The sequence below is a fragment of the Dipodomys ordii genome, unplaced genomic scaffold (assembly GCF_000151885.1).
Source record: "Dipodomys ordii isolate 6190 unplaced genomic scaffold, Dord_2.0 Scaffold89, whole genome shotgun sequence".
In the NCBI taxonomy this organism is placed as follows: Eukaryota; Metazoa; Chordata; class Mammalia; order Rodentia; family Heteromyidae; genus Dipodomys; species Dipodomys ordii.
Genome location: NW_012267305.1, coordinates 1,203,744 through 1,221,130, shown reverse-complemented (window position 1 = coordinate 1,221,130; position 17,387 = coordinate 1,203,744). Strand labels below are relative to the sequence as shown.

General features: G+C 42.5%; 1 protein-coding gene across 2 annotated transcripts in view; it reads left to right on the top strand.

Annotated features, from left to right (window-relative positions):
* The window catches only part of Hmgb3 (high mobility group box 3), a 5,260-nt gene extending 1,287 nt beyond the window's left edge, over positions 1-3,973 (top strand). For both annotated transcript variants that reach the window (XM_013025992.1, XM_013025993.1), the window contains exons 2-5: positions 1,004-1,158; positions 1,429-1,568; positions 2,309-2,483; positions 2,991-3,973. In XM_013025992.1, the coding sequence (XP_012881446.1) occupies positions 1,009-1,158; positions 1,429-1,568; positions 2,309-2,483; positions 2,991-3,128 (603 nt within the window). In that variant the 5' untranslated portion in view covers positions 1,004-1,008 and the 3' untranslated portion in view covers positions 3,129-3,973. The remainder of the gene's footprint in view (positions 1-1,003; positions 1,159-1,428; positions 1,569-2,308; positions 2,484-2,990) is intronic.
* The last annotated feature ends 13,414 nt before the right edge of the window (positions 3,974-17,387 follow it).

Below are 17,387 nucleotides of genomic sequence, written 5' to 3'. Positions count from 1 at the left end.
TCACGGGCACTTTCTTTCATCCGGAGGCATTTGACAAAATGGAAGGTGAATTACGGGTGTCCGGAGGGCCCGGCCCAGAGCCTGAGGCGGTTGGTTGGGTGCGGGTGTCGGCTGCTGGCCGGTGCTGGCCGGATTCCGAGTCCGGCCTCGGCCCGCCCCGCCCTGCCCGTACGGCCACTGCGGGGCTAATGCAGCCCCCCGCAGGCGGGCGCTACCATGGGAAGCGCTTTTGGTTTTACATGATGACCTTGGGTGTGGGAAAAGGAAAAGATGGCGGGAAGCTGGGGGGGGGGGACAGGAACGATGACATGCCACAGCTGCATTTTCATTTGGAAACTTTAGGAAAAGTATGCCGGGCTGGACCTGGATTTGGCCATCCGTACACATGGGTCACCCCAGCGCTTTCTATGTCCCATCCTCTTTACAGTGAACAAGTGACGGATTTCCACTCCTCGCCCAAGAGATACCTGCTCTGGGAGGATTGCAAATGCTGGTTTTTCTAACCCCAATACATCAACAATAACGACATTTCTTGTATTTCTATTTAAAGCTTTTGCTTTGATTGGATTTGGTTTAGCAGCCGGTGAAGGTGATGTTTTAAATGGAGCAGTAAAAGGGCAACCACCTAGCCTTAACTCTCTATCATCTGCCACCAACCCCCTTACAAATATCCCCTCTTGGCGCTTTATGGTTGTTTACAAAACGTAGTAGCTCAGTCATGCAGTCCCCAGCACCCAAGTAGGCGATCCAACCCCATTTGAAGAACTTGATCCGCTCTGGAGAAGTAACTTGCAAACCAGCGCGCTTCACGCTGGTCAAAAGTTAAATGACAAGAGACAGTGAAGCTGATTTCCTTGCTACTCTGCCTTCTGACGTGGTATCAGGTGTGGCGGAGAGGCGGGTTCCTCATAGAAAACTTACAAGGTTTACTCTGCTTTTGACATCTCTTTATAATTGTATATTTTACGGAGCTTTTTCCCCTTTTGTCTTCTGTCCATCACAGTCAACATGGGTAAAGGTGACCCCAAAAAACCAAAGGGCAAGATGTCTGCATATGCCTTTTTTGTGCAGACTTGCAGGGAAGAGCATAAGAAGAAAAACCCAGAAGTTCCTGTCAATTTTGCAGAATTTTCCAAGAAATGCTCAGAGAGATGGAAGGTATTCTACTTTGTATGTTCATACTAGTCTTAGTTTACACTGGGGGAGGGGGAGCAGAGGGGGAATTGTTGTCCTTCAAAATCACCCCAGGTGGCTGGCTTCTTCAAACCCAGACTGCTCTTTCTTGTCTTTGGAGGTGTGTATTTTTAAAACCCCACAGGGGATGTGAAGCCTTTACCTCCTTTTGCAAGTAGTTTTGCAGATGCCCAGTTGGGCAGGCGAGTTGTCAGTTTTTTCAGCAATTTAGTTAACAGGTCTTGCTCTTTGCAGACAATGTCTGGGAAGGAGAAAGCTAAATTTGATGAGATGGCAAAAGCAGATAAGGTGCGCTATGATCGAGAGATGAAGGATTACGGACCAGCTAAGGGAGGCAAAAAGAAAAAGGATCCAAATGCCCCCAAGAGACCACCGTAAGTAACTCTAGGATTTGCAATAACTCACGGCTTTCCCTTTTCAAGTCAATTTATGTAAGGATGTTGAGATACTTAATGCAAAATCGTCTGTACTTTCAGCTTTTGGGGGTGCGGTACTACTGACATTAGATCTCAGGTCGCTGCTCTCGATGATCAAGGACTTTAAGCTTGAACCCCCCCTGTTCAAGGTTGATGTGTTGTCCATATTGTTAAGGGTGATGTTTGTAGATACTGGGTATTTTGTGTGTTCGTGCACACTGCTGGTTGGCTTTCGCAGTAGAAAGGCAGGCCTCTTTCTTTCTGGGTGCCAGCCATAGGCACGTTTAAAAAAAAAAAACTATTTACCAAGTAAAGCAAAGCTAGAGCATAGTACCTTTCAGTAACATTGTGGACTCTTTGTAGAATCCTGTGTATAGTTGTGTGGTGAGACCTTCCTAAAACCCATCAGGACTTTTAATGTTCTGTGCACAATACAATTTTCACTTTGATAAGAGATCTTCATGCTAAAAATAATATAAACTCAAGTTGGATATGGTGATAGATGCCTCCAGTTCTGGATCTTAGGAGAGTGAGTCAGGGAAGATTGATTGTGAGTTCAAGGTCAGTGTGAGGTACATAGTAAGACCTGTGTCTCAGAATGAAAGGAAAAATATATATAAGCTGAGGAACTTAGGAATTTAACCTAAACTAATCTTTTTGTCCATTTTCATTTAATATATGTATTTCTCTTCCACAAGGTCTGGATTTTTCCTTTTCTGCTCAGAATTTCGTCCCAAGATCAAGTCTACAAACCCTGGCATCTCTATTGGTGATGTGGCCAAGAAACTGGGTGAGATGTGGAACAACTTAAGTGATAATGAGAAACAGCCCTACATCACCAAGGCTGCAAAGCTGAAAGAGAAGTATGAAAAGGTATGGTACACTATTTTGCCCTGCTTTTTGTGGGTAATAGTGGGGGCGTGGCTATGCTAATGTAGTCAGCCTAGCATGCAGAGGCCCTTCTCCCTATAAGGTCAGCCTTCTATGCTCCTATTTACACTTCTCACAGCTCTTTGTCATGCAGACTAAGATGACTTTAGGCAAGCTTGAATTTTTTCCTCATCCAGTATTTTTTTTCCTCTTGGCTTGCTCACAGTGAAACCCAGGGGCCCACTACCTTACCTACCACTGACTGCCCTTCACTCTTCCTACAAAAAATGTTTTACTGGGGGTCACATCTTCACTTGACTTGAAGGATACTGGGGTAGAATACCCCAGTTAAAATTTGACTGGATGAAAAACAGATGTTGACATAGAACAGAGTCCCATGCTCCCTTGTTATCAGTGCCTGCTGCTTGTCTGAGTTGAGGACTTACCTTTTGGTCTAACAGCAAGGTGAACTTGGCTACTCACTTGGAATGTGTTTCCTGTTCCTTCTAGGATGTTGCTGATTACAAATCTAAAGGGAAATTTGATGGTGCTAAAGGTCCTGCTAAAGTTGCCCGGAAAAAGGTGGAAGATGAAGATGAAGAAGAGGAAGAGGAGGAAGAAGAGGAGGAGGAGGAGGATGATGAATAAAAAAAAACCTATTGATCTGTCTCCTTGTGAATATCTTAGAGTAGGGGAGCGCCGTGATCGGCACATCTCTTATTTGAGACGTGTCTATTGCTCTTATTAGGTTTAATTACAAAATTTGATCGCGATCATTGTAGTCTCTCAAAGTGCTCTAGAAATTTTGTCAGTGGTTTACATGAAGGTAGCCATGGGTGTCCAGAGCACCTGAAACTGTATCAAAGTTGTACATATTTGCAAACATTTTTAAAAAGAAAAGGCACTCGTGTTCTCCTCTCTGTGCACTTTGCTGTGGGTGTGACAAAACATTTGAAGATGTTTCTGGCATTTTGTTTTCAATCTGTAAGGTGGTGTTAACTCTATGGTTATTGGCTAGAAATCCTGAGTTACCAGCTGTACATATCTATAGTTTGTAAAAAGAACAAAACAACCAAGACAGACTCTTGATGCTCCTTGCCTGGCGTTGAGGCTGTGGAGGAAGATGCCTTTTGGAGGGGCCGTAGCTCAGGGCATGCACTGTGAGGCTGGACCTGTTGACACTGCAGTGGGCATCCATTTAGCTTCAGGTTGTCTTGTTTCTGTACATAGTGACATAGCATTTGCTGCCATTCTTAGCTGTGGAAAGGGGGGGGGTCAGCTGGCATGAGAAGTGTATTTTTTTTTTAGTTAAGTGTGGTAGGTTTTAAACCCTTTGTTTTTACACAAACTGGAACTGTTCATTGTCAGCAAAGGAAAGTTCAAGAACCTTCTGTACTTAAACACAATTTGCAACGTTCTGTTATTTTTTTGTATGTTTAGAATGTTGAAATGTTTTTGAAGTTAAAATAAACAGTATTACGTTTTTAAAAGTGTTGTTTTATAACAGCTAAACTTTCTGACTCAACAGCAGTCCTAGTGAGACAATTAGCCTAGATGATCTGGTCATTTCTTTCAGTGTAGGGCAGAGATGTGGGAGGGGGCACCTACAGCAAGTCCATGATTTGCCTGCGTGTGGGTGGCACCATGGTGAGATGCAAGGTAAATGTTGGAGCTAAGATAATGCCACAAGTAAGGTTAAGCAGGCATCAGGTATGAGAAAGGGCTGGTGGTGAGGATGGGGGCTGGTGTGGCCACGTTTTCACTTTTGTTTGTGCCATGCCAATTTTGTGGGGCTAAATGCATTCCTAAATTGCAAGAATATTTCCCTAAGCTACCCTCCCTGCAGTGGCGCATGCAGGTATTGGTCGTACTCGCCATTTAAGGAGATTGCAAGCTACTGCTTGCATTTCCTGGGTCTGTGAGTTGGGGTGGTGGTGGGATAAAGGCACTATCCAATTTCTCCATTTGTCTTCTTCCAGAAAATCAAAACATTCTAGGCTGCTGGAATCCACCATTTGTAAGGGCCAACTATATGAAAAGTGGAATGATCTACCCACTATTGGGTCTGATTCATCAAATGTAGATGGCCGTTTTTACTAGAAAAGGATTGCCGTGTTTCAGTGGTTATGTTAGTGGAGGATTTGAATGGGGGTTGTGGATGCTGCTAAATGGTGATTTATGGTAGCATTTAAAGACTGGTTTGGACGTCCTAGCTGCACTGTGGACATTTTGCCTAGCGTCAGTACTTGGATGTGTATGAAGCACATGGTAGTGGGGTTTGTAGTGTTATAAGAAAAAGCATGTGGTGTGGTTTTGTTTCGTTTTTTTTTTTTTTTTCCTGAAAGCTTCACTGAAGTTTCTGGCCCAGAGTCCATACTTTGAGAGTGCCACTGTTATGTGAGGTGGTGTTTTTTCCATCTCCATGTCACAGCGCCATCCTAGCTCTCCCCTGATCAGAATTGTGTGTCCTGTTTCTTTGATTCTTCCACCTATTACAAAACAAAGAGCAAAAAAGCCTTGGTTGTGAGGTTTGCCCATGGCCATGTGTGTTTCCGGATTGTCCCTCCTGCTCCAGTGAGGCCCTTGTCACTTGGCAGTCTATGCCCAAGCTGCTGCTGCGCCTGCCCAGTACCCAACAAACATGCCGGAATTTGGAAACTGTGGCAAATATCGTCAAATAGAGAAGACAAGTTCAACTTGAAGAATACAAACTGCAAGGGAATATTTCTCTAGTAGGTAGAAGTGGAGAACTACTGAGCTAAGTACTATTTGATCAGCAGATGCATACATACATATATATCTATTTAGATATATCTAGATAACTTTTTGTTGGCCATGGAGCTCAAACTCAGGGCCTGAGTGCTGTCCCTGAACTTTTTTGTTCAAAGGCTAGTGCTCCACCACATTGAGCCATAGGCCCACATCCAGTTTTCTGATGGTTAATTGGAGATAAGAGTCTTACAGACTTTCTTGCCTGGGCTGGCTTTGAGCCACAATCCTCAGATCTCAGCCTCTTGTAGCTAGGATTACAGGTGTGAGCCACCCACACCTGGCCGATCTGAAGTTCTAGGAAATTAGGTTGAGGCCATGTAGTTAGCCCATTAGCCCAAAGATGTGCATGCCATCCCAAGATGCTCCTTGAGAGTGATCCTTGCTAGCTTCTCTGAGATGCTGTCAGTGGCATGGAAGCAACACCTAAGGTTGAGGTTTTCTAGGCCATAGTGTGTGTTCCTTCAATGCCAACCTGTTAGATTTTTAATCAAAAGGACAGTATTTATTTCTACTAAGCACCTCTCCCCAAACCTTTACCTGTTCCTGAATAAGATAGTGTTCTTTGGGAAGAACAAGGCTGTGATATAGCAACTATTATACCGATTGTGTATCTGTTCATGTCAATAGTGTACTTGGGGAAGTGGGGGTATATTCATCTTCTGTAATAGTTTCTTAATTAGTCTTCCCAAAAAGTAATCAGTGGACTGTCTACAGTCTCTTTGAGATACGGAGCCTCTGTGGTTTTGGTTAATTATAATCAGGGTTTTAGGTGTGCCAACTTTACTTTAACTGTTGCCCTGAAGTAACTTCTAATGGAATGATGCCACCAAAAAGGCCAAGTGTGAAGGACTCTAAGCCTCCTTAGATCAGCCTTTAAGCCAAAGGAGAAAAGAGAGAGTGGGATTTGGAGCTCAGTGCTAGGATAACCTGTAATTTGCAGGATGCTTTGGGGGAGACTTATAAAGTAGCCAGGGTCTTGTAACCTGCCAGCACTGACAACCAAGGTTTTCTGAGGCTGAGACTTAGGGCTTGATTGAGAGAGCCAAGCCCAACAAGGACTTGTGCATGGGATCCATGGGGGCCACTGACTGTTCCTAGCACATGTTTCAGTTTTCTGTGGAGCCCAGTATTACCTGGAAGGGAGAAGCTAGCAAGCCAGCTTGGTAGCTGCAGGATTGCCTATCTGCTTCAGCTTAGTGCAGCTCCTCACCCTGTTTTGTACACTGAATGTGATCCTTAGATTTTAGTTTCAGAAACAAACTACAGTACCATATTGATAAGGGGACAAAACACACGATCATCTCAATAGATACGTAAAATATATTTGAAACCAGTAGGAACAGGAGTTGCATTCTTATAATCCTAGCACTATGGGAGGTGGAGACAGGAAGATCATGAGTTCAAGGCCAAACAGGGCAACATAAGGAGAACTTGTCTTGAAAAAACAAAAGAATCGATAAAACCTTAACACTCATTCAGGATTAAAAAGAAAGAAAAAGTAGCATTCCAAACTAGCGGAAGAAAACAGGCTGTTGGTGGCTCTCACCTGTAATCCCAGAGACTCTGGAGGCTGCGATCTGTGGACAGCAGTTCAAAACCATCCTGGGCAGGAAAGTCTGAGACTTTTACCTCCAATGAACCACCAAAAAGCCAGAAGTAGAGCAGTGGTTCAAGTGGTAGAGCACTAGACCTGAGCAAAAAACCTCAGCAAAAAACCTCACAGCACCCACGCCCTGAGTTCAAGTCCCAGGACCAGCACACACACACACACACACACACACACACATACACACACACACACATAAAACTAGACATCTAGAACCAATTGGTTTCAGCAGGGTACCAACACCATTCAATGCTATTGTAGTCCACTTGGAGATTTGGCAGGCAGCTTTGTGCACTGTGATTCAGGGATCCTGACTTCTTCTATGTATAGCCCTCATTGAATCATGCCAATAAGCCACGCAGATGGGTTTTAGGATCTACCTTGGAGATGTCATTATGTCAGCTCATCTTCCCTGTTTTCCAGCGAAACTGGAGTCAGGAGATGTGGTCAATCTTTATGCTCAGGGAAAGAATGAAATAGACTTGTGAACATAAGGCACTATGTTTGGCCGTCAGGGAGATGGGTGGGAGGGGTTGAAAGTATGTGCAGATAAAAGGTTTTGGGGGATTTTATAAGGGTGGCAGCAGTGTGTGTGTAGAAAAATAAATGGATTCAAAAAATATTTACAGGGCTGGGAAGGTAGCTCAGCGGTAGAGTGCATGCCTTGCAAGCATGAGGCCCTCCCTGGGTTCGATTCCCCTGCATCACATAAACAGAAAAAGCCGGAAGTGGCGCTGTGGCTCCAGTGGTAGAGCGCTAGCATTGAGCTGAAGAGCTGAGGGACAGCGCCCAGGCCCACAGTTCAGGCCCCATGACCGGCAAAACAAACAAACAAACAAAAATTTACATTTGCCGGGTACTGGTGGCTCAAACCTGTAATCCTAACTATTCAGGAGACTGAGGTGTGAGAATCATGGTTCAAAGCCACCCTGGGCAGGAAAGTCTGTAAGATTCTTAGCCCCAATTAAGCACAAAAACAACAGCTAGAAGTGGAGCTGTGGTTCAAGTGGTAGAGAGCAAGACTTGAGCACATAAGCTCAGGCACAGAGCCCAGGTCTTGAGTTCACACACAGGACTGGCGCACGCGCGCGCACACACACACACACACACACACACACACACACACACACACACACACACACACACATGATATTTAGTTTTTTGGGTCCGGTCGTGGGGCCTGAACTCTGGGCCTGGGCGCTGTCCCTCAGCTCTTCAGCCCAAGGCTAGCGCTCTACCACTTGAGCCACAGCGCCACTTCCGGCTTTTTTCTTTTTGCTTATGTGGTGCTGAGGAATCGAACCCAGGGCCTCATGCATGCAAGGCAAGTGCTCTACCACTGAGCCACCTTCCCAGTCCCACGATATTTAGTTTTATTTATCTTGCATAATGGCAGCTTTGTATTCTGAGAAGCACATCTCCTTCCTCTCCTTCTCATTCCCCAGCCTCTGATGACCACTGTCCTACCTTCCATTTCTTTGTATTTGGGTCTTCTTACACTCCACATCTGAGCAAGTTCATGTGCTGTTTGACATTCTATGCCTGCTTTTTTTTACTTGCATAGCATCCTTTGAAGTTCCTCATGCTGTTATGACAGTAATTCCTTCTTTTTCAAAGCTGAATGGTATTTCAAAGTGTGTGTGTGTGTGTGTGTGTGTGTGTGTGTGTGTGTGTGCCTCTATTTCTGTATTATATACATATATGTATATATACGGTATATATTATGTTTTTGTTCCTGGGGATTGAGCTATTAAATATTTTCATTATGCATTTATCTGTGCTGGATATTAGGTTGATTCCACATGTTGACTACTGTAAACTAATGCTGTAATAAACATAAGAGTGCAGGTATTTTTGAGACTGTGTTATCATCTCCTTCGGTTATATGGCCAGAAGATGGATTATTGAATTACATGGTAGGCCTAATTTTAATCTTTTTGAGGAACCTCCATATTGTTTCCATAATGGCTACAAAAATTTGCATCCTCATCAGCAATGTACAAGGACTCTTTTTTTCTACACATTTTTGTGAGCACATGTTATATTTAGTCTTTTTGATAAGACTCATTCTAACAAGTAAGGTAATAAGTCAAAAAGTACAAAGTTGTCATTATGTAGTATATATAAATATAGCAATGTAATGTACAAGGTATAAAGGTACAATGTATAAAGGTTTATACAATGTACAAGGTACAATGTATAAAGGTTTATAGTTAATAAATTGCATAGTTTAATGGCAATTTGTTTAGAGTAGATTTTTGATGCTCTATGAGGAAAAGGAAGTTGACTAAGAGATGATGGAAATGTTAATGGGCTAAGATAATTAGTTCCATATGTATATGAAAATCAAAAACTTGTTGGGGCTGGGGATATAGCTCAGTAGTACAGTCATTGCCTAACATGAAGGCCCTGGGTTCTATCCCCAGCATCACAGAAACAAAAATACTAATCCCCCACTATCACGTTGTACACCATAAATATACACAGCAAAAGTAAAATGAATACCAGGCATGGTGGCATATGTCTCTAATCACAATGCTAGGGAAACTGAGGCAGGACGATTGTGGGTTGGAGGCTAGCTCAGGCTACAAAAACTAAGACCTTATCTCAGAAAAGTAGAGAGGAGGGGAGGGGCGGGAGAGGGCGAGGGAGGGAAGGAGGGAAACTTTAGGAAGATAGGAAGGACTGCTGGGAGTTGGTGGGGGGATTGGGAGTGGGGTGAAGAAGTGGGAGGAATAGAAAATGTTTCTAATTTTCTCTCCTGGGACATTAGAAGGATGTAGACAATAGAGACCCAGGAAACAGGTTTGAGAAGTAGTGTCTCCACTCTCAATAGTGTTCAACAAGTGTAGCCCGTGCTAATGCAAGCTTCCCTACAGGGAAAAAGTGGGTAACTATGGAATGACACAACCATGTACTGTCAGTCTAAGCAAAGCTCCACTTTCTCTCTTGCGACTCAACTTGAATTTGCATTGTTTCAGGTTTTTATTTCCCCCTATAAGTTTTCCTCTAGGGAAATCTCCTGCTCCAACACCCTAGTAGGATCTGTCTGCTGTGGTATGATCTTACCAGGATGTCAGAGCTAGAAATTTCCCTGGAGGGAATGTAAATCCCTTTGGGCTAGAGGAGGGCTCTCTCTTTTCTATAGTCACTTCTAAATCTGTTGCTAAACTGGGAGCATTTGAGGAAAAGCTCAAAGAACCTTCCTATTGCTGGCCTCAGGCCACAGTTGCATATTTCAATCCACATAGGAAATAGAAGATATACATTTTCCAAGGCTGTATATTTTGTTCCAGGCCCATGGTGGGTTTTTGTTGTAAAAAAAAAGTCTTTTGGAAGCGTGTCAGTGGTGATACTGTAGCAATATTGATTGCAAAACTTGACAGTTCCTGCTACAAGATGTGTAGAGCATATGATGCTTTTGTCCTCTGTCCAAACCCTCACTACTTTACATGAAGAAGGGCTGAGATTGCACTGATGGAGCAGTAGCAAAAGGCTAAAAACATGTCCCTCAAAAATATTGGCCTTAAAAAATATTGGCCTTGGCTCACACATGTAATCCTTCTCAGGAAGCTGAATCTGAGGAGAGTTGTTTGAAGCCAGCAAAATCCATGAAACCCTTATCTCCAATGAACCAACAAAACTCTTGAGAGTGAAGCTGTGACTCAAATGATGCAGTACCAGCATTGAGGAGCAAAGTTAAGGGACAGTGAGTAGGATATGAGTTCAAACCTCAGAACTGGCAAAAAAAAAATAGATCACAGTCTGAAACATAATCTTCCATAGATTAGATGAAACAATGTGGTTATAAATTATAATTAAATATTTACAATAAAGCAAAAATTTCTGATCTATAAGCATATGAAAAGATGCTCATCAAATATAAAAATGAAATTTAAAACTGTAATGAAATATAGCTATATAGTTATCTGAATAGATAAAACTAATATACCACTGGCATAAATCGGTACATCCATTTTGGAAAACTACTTGGAGCCAGGCCCTAGTAGATCACGTCTGTGGACATGGCTTAAGGGGTGGAGTACTTGCGAGGTCCTGAGTTCAATCCCCAGTACTGCGAATAAAGGAAAAATCCAGATGTAAAAAGAATCCATTTTGTATGTTCCCATTTTTATGAAATACAAAATCTTTTGGGTCATGGATACCTTCTTTTTCTTGAACTGCATGATGATACATTGCCTCCCATCTGTTTTTCCTTTGCCAGTCCTGAGGCTTGAACTCTGCGCCTGGGTGCTGTTCCTGAGCTCCTCTTGCTTATGGCTAGCACTCTACCATTTGAGCCAAAGGACCACTTCTGGCTTTTTCTATGATTAATTGGAGATAAGAGTCTCATGGACTTTCTTGCCTGGGCTGGCTTTGAACCATGATCCTTAGATATATTCTTGGTGTTTTGAGATAAAGTATCACTATATAGCCCAGGCTGGCCTCAACCCACAATCCTCTTCCTTCAACCTCTCAAGAGCTAGGATTCACTTTGCTTGACAAGTGTTAGGTTTCATGACAAAGTAAAACATACATGAATGGCTTGGCCTGAGGAGGAATAAAAGAGTTTGTTTTCACCAGATCATCTCTCTGAGCAAACACTGGCTTTTGTAAACAGCTTTATGGAGATAAATTCACAAATCACCCATTTAAAATATACAATTCAAATATACATTTAAAAGATACAATTAGCATATGCAGTCATGCAGCAAATTGGCCATAGTTAATTTTAGGACATTATTATCTTGAAAACAAACCATGTACCCTTTAGCTTTAACTCCCTCACACTCCATTCTCCCCAGCCCTGTGGTAACTTCTAATTGACTCTCTGCCTCTATGGGCCAATTCTATTCTGGACATTTGGTAGAAATTGAATCATATAGCATATGGCTTGAAGGGTTGTTTTTTCACATTGCATAACGTTGTCAAGGTTTATTCATGTAATATGATCAGTACTTTATTCTTTTGTGTGACTGGCTACATCATGTTTATCCATTCATCAGCGGATATACATTTGAGCTGTTTCTATGCTTTGGCTATTAGGAGGGAGTGAGAATCCATGTGCACCTTTTTGCATCAACAACTGTTTCCAATTGTCTTGAATGTGTACTTAGAAGTAGAATTGCTAGGTTATACGGTAACTGTGGATAACTTAGTGGGGACATGCAAAACTATTTGACATAGCAGCTGGAGCACTTTCATCCTCATCAGCAACATATGATAATTCCAATGTCTCCCATGCTTGCCAACTCTTGTTATTCTACTCTTATTCTAGCTATTCTCGTGGATATGAGGTATGAGATGGCATTTCACTGTTGTTTTATTTTGTATGTTCTTTCTTGTGTGTGTGTGTGTGTGTGTGTGTGTGTGTGTGTGTGTGTGTGTGTGTGTCCATCCTGGGGCTTGAACTCAGGGCTCAGTCCCTTAGTTTTTGTGCTCAAGACTAGTGCTCTATCACATGAGCCACAGCTATACTTCTGGGTTTTTATTTTGCTAATTGGAGATAATAGTCTTGTGCACTTTCTTGCCTGGACTAGTTTCCAACCTTACATCTCAGCTTCCTGAGTAGGTAGGATTACAGGCATGAGCCACTACTGCTGGGTATGTATATTCTTAATGAGCAATGACATACAGCATCTTATTAACAAGTACTGTTAGCACTATTTTCTAGATGAGGAAACTGAGGCTCCATGAGGTTAAGGGACTTGTCTCATATCACATGGTACAAAGCCCTGTTTTCTTCTAATTCACCTGCCACATCTCCTGCAAGATCTCTGCAAGTAAGCCAGGTGGGCATGAAGGTTGTCCCTGGTTCTTGGTGCTAACCACTGAGCCTCAGGCTCCTCCCTGAGGTTCTTGGTGTGTCTAGGTCAGTTTCTGTTGCACTCATCAGGCTCTGAAATATCACAGGCTCCTATGGGATCAGCTCAGTGCACCTGTATTTTTTTTCCCTCACTTTTCTTTTGGTACTTGTATAAGTCAAACAATTCAGGAAGTTGTTGTATTTCCCATTTGCATAATTTAGGAATACCCACATTTCATATAAGATGTGAAAAACTGACCTACACCTTTATCAGATAATAAAGCATTTACATTAGATCTTACAGAATTAGAACCTATACATGGAAAGAAAAAAATGTACACATAGCTTTTGACCTAGGACATCTATCGGCTTATATTATTATTTGCACCCATTTTTTGGGGAGAGAGGGCCTGGCAGTATAGTCCAGACTGCTCTTGAACTTGCTATGTAGCCCAGGCTGGACTATTTTTATACCTTTTGTGCATATGAATTTCAAAAGGAAGATATATTAAAGACTGGGGTCAGTGCCAGATAGGGTAAGATGCAGAGACAGGAAGATCTTGATTTTGAGGTCAATCTAGGCTACATGGTAAGACCCTGTCATACACAAAAACAACACATACGCAAGAAGTATTGAATGGCCTGTCAAATAAAACACTCAAAAGATTTATGTAGGATAGATAATTATGATAAGTGCCCCCAATTCATTACGCCACCTTCTCCATCCTCCTTATCAATGTAACATTGCTTCTCCTTTCATGGAGAGAGGAAATGGGATGGCAATGTGACTTGCTTTGGCCAATGAGTTGCTTCAGAAATGAAGCTAATGTGACTTTTACCCAATTAGGCCTTAAGAAACCTTGTTTCTATTTTCACCATCGTGGAATTTCTAGATCACGATGCTGTGATGCTACTCAGTCCTGGAGAATGAGAGACTCAGTAAAGAGTCAGTTTAGCAGCTTGGCTTGCACAGAAACTTCACATCCAAAGCCAGAGCTCCTCTTATCTGGATCCTTATGCTTTGGCAGTTTTACTGGTGATCCTTCTGCTGGACTTCCCTGGGCTTATTCATGCAGCTACAGACTGCTCTCCTGTGGCTCATGTGTTCACCGATGTCTTCACTCAGGTGTCTCCCAGTTAGTACTGGCTGTTGGCATTCCTCAGTTCTCTGCAGAACTTACTATCACACATCTCCAAGACCACTCTTTGGTTCATGCTTCACAAGAATGACTCATAGGACTCCGGAAAACTGTTATATATGGTTGATGATTGTGAAATAAGCAAAGGAACAGGCTTGTTGAATAAAGTGTAAGGGATCAGTCACACGCTTCTAGGTATCTCCTCACAGTGAAATCTCATTAGGATACAATGATGTGAGGCTACAAATGACAACCGGAGAAGCTTACCTGAGCCTTAGTGTCCAAGGTTTTCATTGCGGATCAATCTTGCAAGCAAGCAACACCTTCATGTCTGATCTCAGTGTCTCCAGTGTCACCGATACAGCAAAACAGAGAGGCAGACAAACATAACTGCCATCCAGAAGGACATTTATAGTATGAAGGCTATTCCTTTTTCATGGTTATTTATTGATTTTTTGCAGATGTGCATCACCGTGCATAGCAATTACATCACTGTTATTTTGAGGCAGTAAGGTCTGAGGTGACTCATTAACACCTATAGGTAGCTGAAACAGAGTGGTCAAAATTAGACAAATACTAAGAAATCATTAGAATTCTGCTGTTGAGTCTTTACATATTAACCAGGATTGCTGTTCAAGTAACATAGTTCAAGTAACAAAGTGTTATAAATAGAATTCGATTTAAAATATTTAGTACGGAAGTCATTATATTTATGCATATCTCACTGTATAATTAGGATAGGTGATAGTCATTTTTGACCTGCCAAAATGATTATTTCCTGTTCTTCAGCTGGTACATAGTGACATAATGCAGGCTGGTAGTCTCCAAGGCAACATGATAACTGTGCCTCTGCTTGGGTGGTGAAAAAGGACCATTGTTGATTTGTTTTTGGATTTGGTGTGTGTCGGGTGTATGTGGTTCTGGCAATGTCACTCGGGGGCAAGTGCTTACTACTGAGTGATATTCCCGGCCATCACCTCTATTTTCTGAATCTTACACTCAGGGCATGTATTCCGTATTATATTGTTAAGGAAGAAATAAAAGTAATTACTATTTATATAGAAAGTGTTAAATAAACTTGGAAAGCAAGGGTGATCCATGAAAGACCATGTTAGAAAGGGAAGAAGACTGAGTTGGAACTTAGGGCCCAGTCCTCCATTAGCCAGGGATTTGGCCTTGCAGCTTGACATAGGAAGCAAGTTCCCATAAGCAGTCTAGAGCAACTGGCGGCTGAGGCCCAGAGTGGAGGCTACTGGCTTGGGTGGCTGCCGTATAGCTGGCTTCTGCTTTTGGATCTCCTTGTCAAGTACATTGTTCCTTGTTGGTTTTTATTCCTCGTCAGCTCTTCTCCAGGTATCTCTGCAAGACTAGAGGGCCTCCTGCCTTTCAGGAAGCTGGGCAGGTGTGGGAGGGAGAGCCTCAAGCAATTCATAGAAACTGCTGTTCAGGTGACTGCTTCTGTCTTTGAGTTGTAACCTAATAGGAACATATCATGGAGCAAGGGAGGGGACGTCTTAGCTCTGGAAAGAGCCTTGCAAATCACCGAATGTCATTCCTTCAGAATACAAGAATCCTAAAGCAGGGGCTCCCTTCCCTTATACTGCACCAAAGGCCACCATCCTATGTCATCTTTTCACAGCATAACATGATGAGAGTGCTCCTGACTTTCCGAGGCAGTGAACAACCGACAATTTATCTGTACATGGTGGGATAACTAGTGCGTATGTCAACTTGACTAGGCTACAAGATGCCCAGATTTGATGAAATTTTACTTCTAGAACTGTTTGTGAGAAAGTTTCTAGAAGAGAGTAGCATTTGAGTTGGTGAATAAGTAAAGCAGGCAGTCCTCCTAAAAGTACATAAGCATCATTCAGTCTATTTAGAGACCAAGTAGAACATAAAGCAATCGCAATGTTGAATTTACTCTCTGCCTAACTGCTTGGGCCAAGACTAGGCTCTTCTGCCTTGACACTGTGACTTAACCACTAGTGCTCCTTGCCCTTAGGCTTGTACCCCAAGACTCCAGTATATAATTGGTAGATGCTGAGTCTTCTCACCTCCATAATCAAGCCAGTCAATGCCCTGTCAAAAATCTCGTCTCAGATATTAACTCAAGTAAGTTCCTGTTTGTTCTGTCCCTGCAGACAACTCAGACTAATGCATTTGAATTCATTCCCAAATCAACTTCAACCACGATCCTTTCCCCAGAATCATCTCCCCTTCTATTTTGGCATGCAGACCATGACAACAGTTGAATTTTCTCTGAATGAAATACTCCCTTTTTTAAACATGCCTGGTACTGGTGGCTTACACCTGTAATCAGGTGGTTGAGATCTGAGGATTGTGGTTCGAAGTCAGCCCAGGGAAGGAAAGTCTGGAAGACTGATCTTCAATTAATCACAGAAAACAGTGGAAGTGGTACTCTGGCTCAAGTGGTAAGAGCGCTAGCCTTGAGCAAAAGGAACTGAGGAACAGTGTCCAGGCCCAGAGTTCAAGCCCCAGTATCAGAAAAAAAATACAGGCATTGAATTATTGTACTGTATCCCATAAAGATGTATAAATATTATTGTTCAACAATATAAATCTATATACATGTGTATATTCTAAGAATGAGGTCTGATGTTTTTTGTTTGTTTGTTTGTTTTTGGGTCTGGTCTTGGGGCCTGAACTCTGGGTCTGGGTGCTGTCCCTCAGCTCTTCAGCTCAAGGCTAGCGCTCTACCACTTGAGCCACAGCATCGCTTGTGGTTTTTCTCTTTTTGCTTATGTGGTGCTGAAGAATCGAACCCAGGGCTTCAGGCATGCAAGGCAAGTGCTCTACCACTGAGCCACCTTCCCAGCCCCAGGTCTCATGTTTTGAAGTACTCATGCTATTTTCTTTGATTATCCAAACAACCTATGATTGAAATATTAACTTCCCAATATTACAGACAGAGTAACTGAGGCCTAGGAAGGACACACACACACAAATGTCCACCAGAACACCCTAAGAAGAGACAGAGATGGGTTTTAAGACCTAAAGTAGCAGAAGGAAAAGATATTGGGAACTGGGATTTTAATTGGAAATATTAGTGAGGTACAATATAATAGTTGCATACAGCATACACTGATCAAATCTAACCTCCCTTTGCTCTCCCTGTACCCCACCTTTCCCAGTCTGTAGCAATCACTATTCTACTACAGGGTGATTTTGGATTCCTTCGTTTGCTCATGTGACAAAGAACATGCAGTCCTTGTTTCTCTGTATCTGGCTTATTTCACTTAACACAATCACCTCCAGTTCAATCCATCTGGCAGTAAATCATAGGGTTTCATTCATCTTTATGGCTGAATACTATTGCATTGCATATTGTAATGTTAAAGTTTTTAAAATATATGTATCTAATTTTATCATGTATTCACAAATGTATGACTGCAATAGACTGTCATTTCTAAATTTTTTGTTGTTGTTGTTGGTCACGGGGCTTGAACTCTGGGCCTGAGCACTTTCCCTCAGCAAATCAGCTCAAGGCTAGCACTCTACCACTTGAGCCACAGCGCCACTTCTGGTTTTCTGGTGGATTATTGGAGATAAGAGTTTCACGG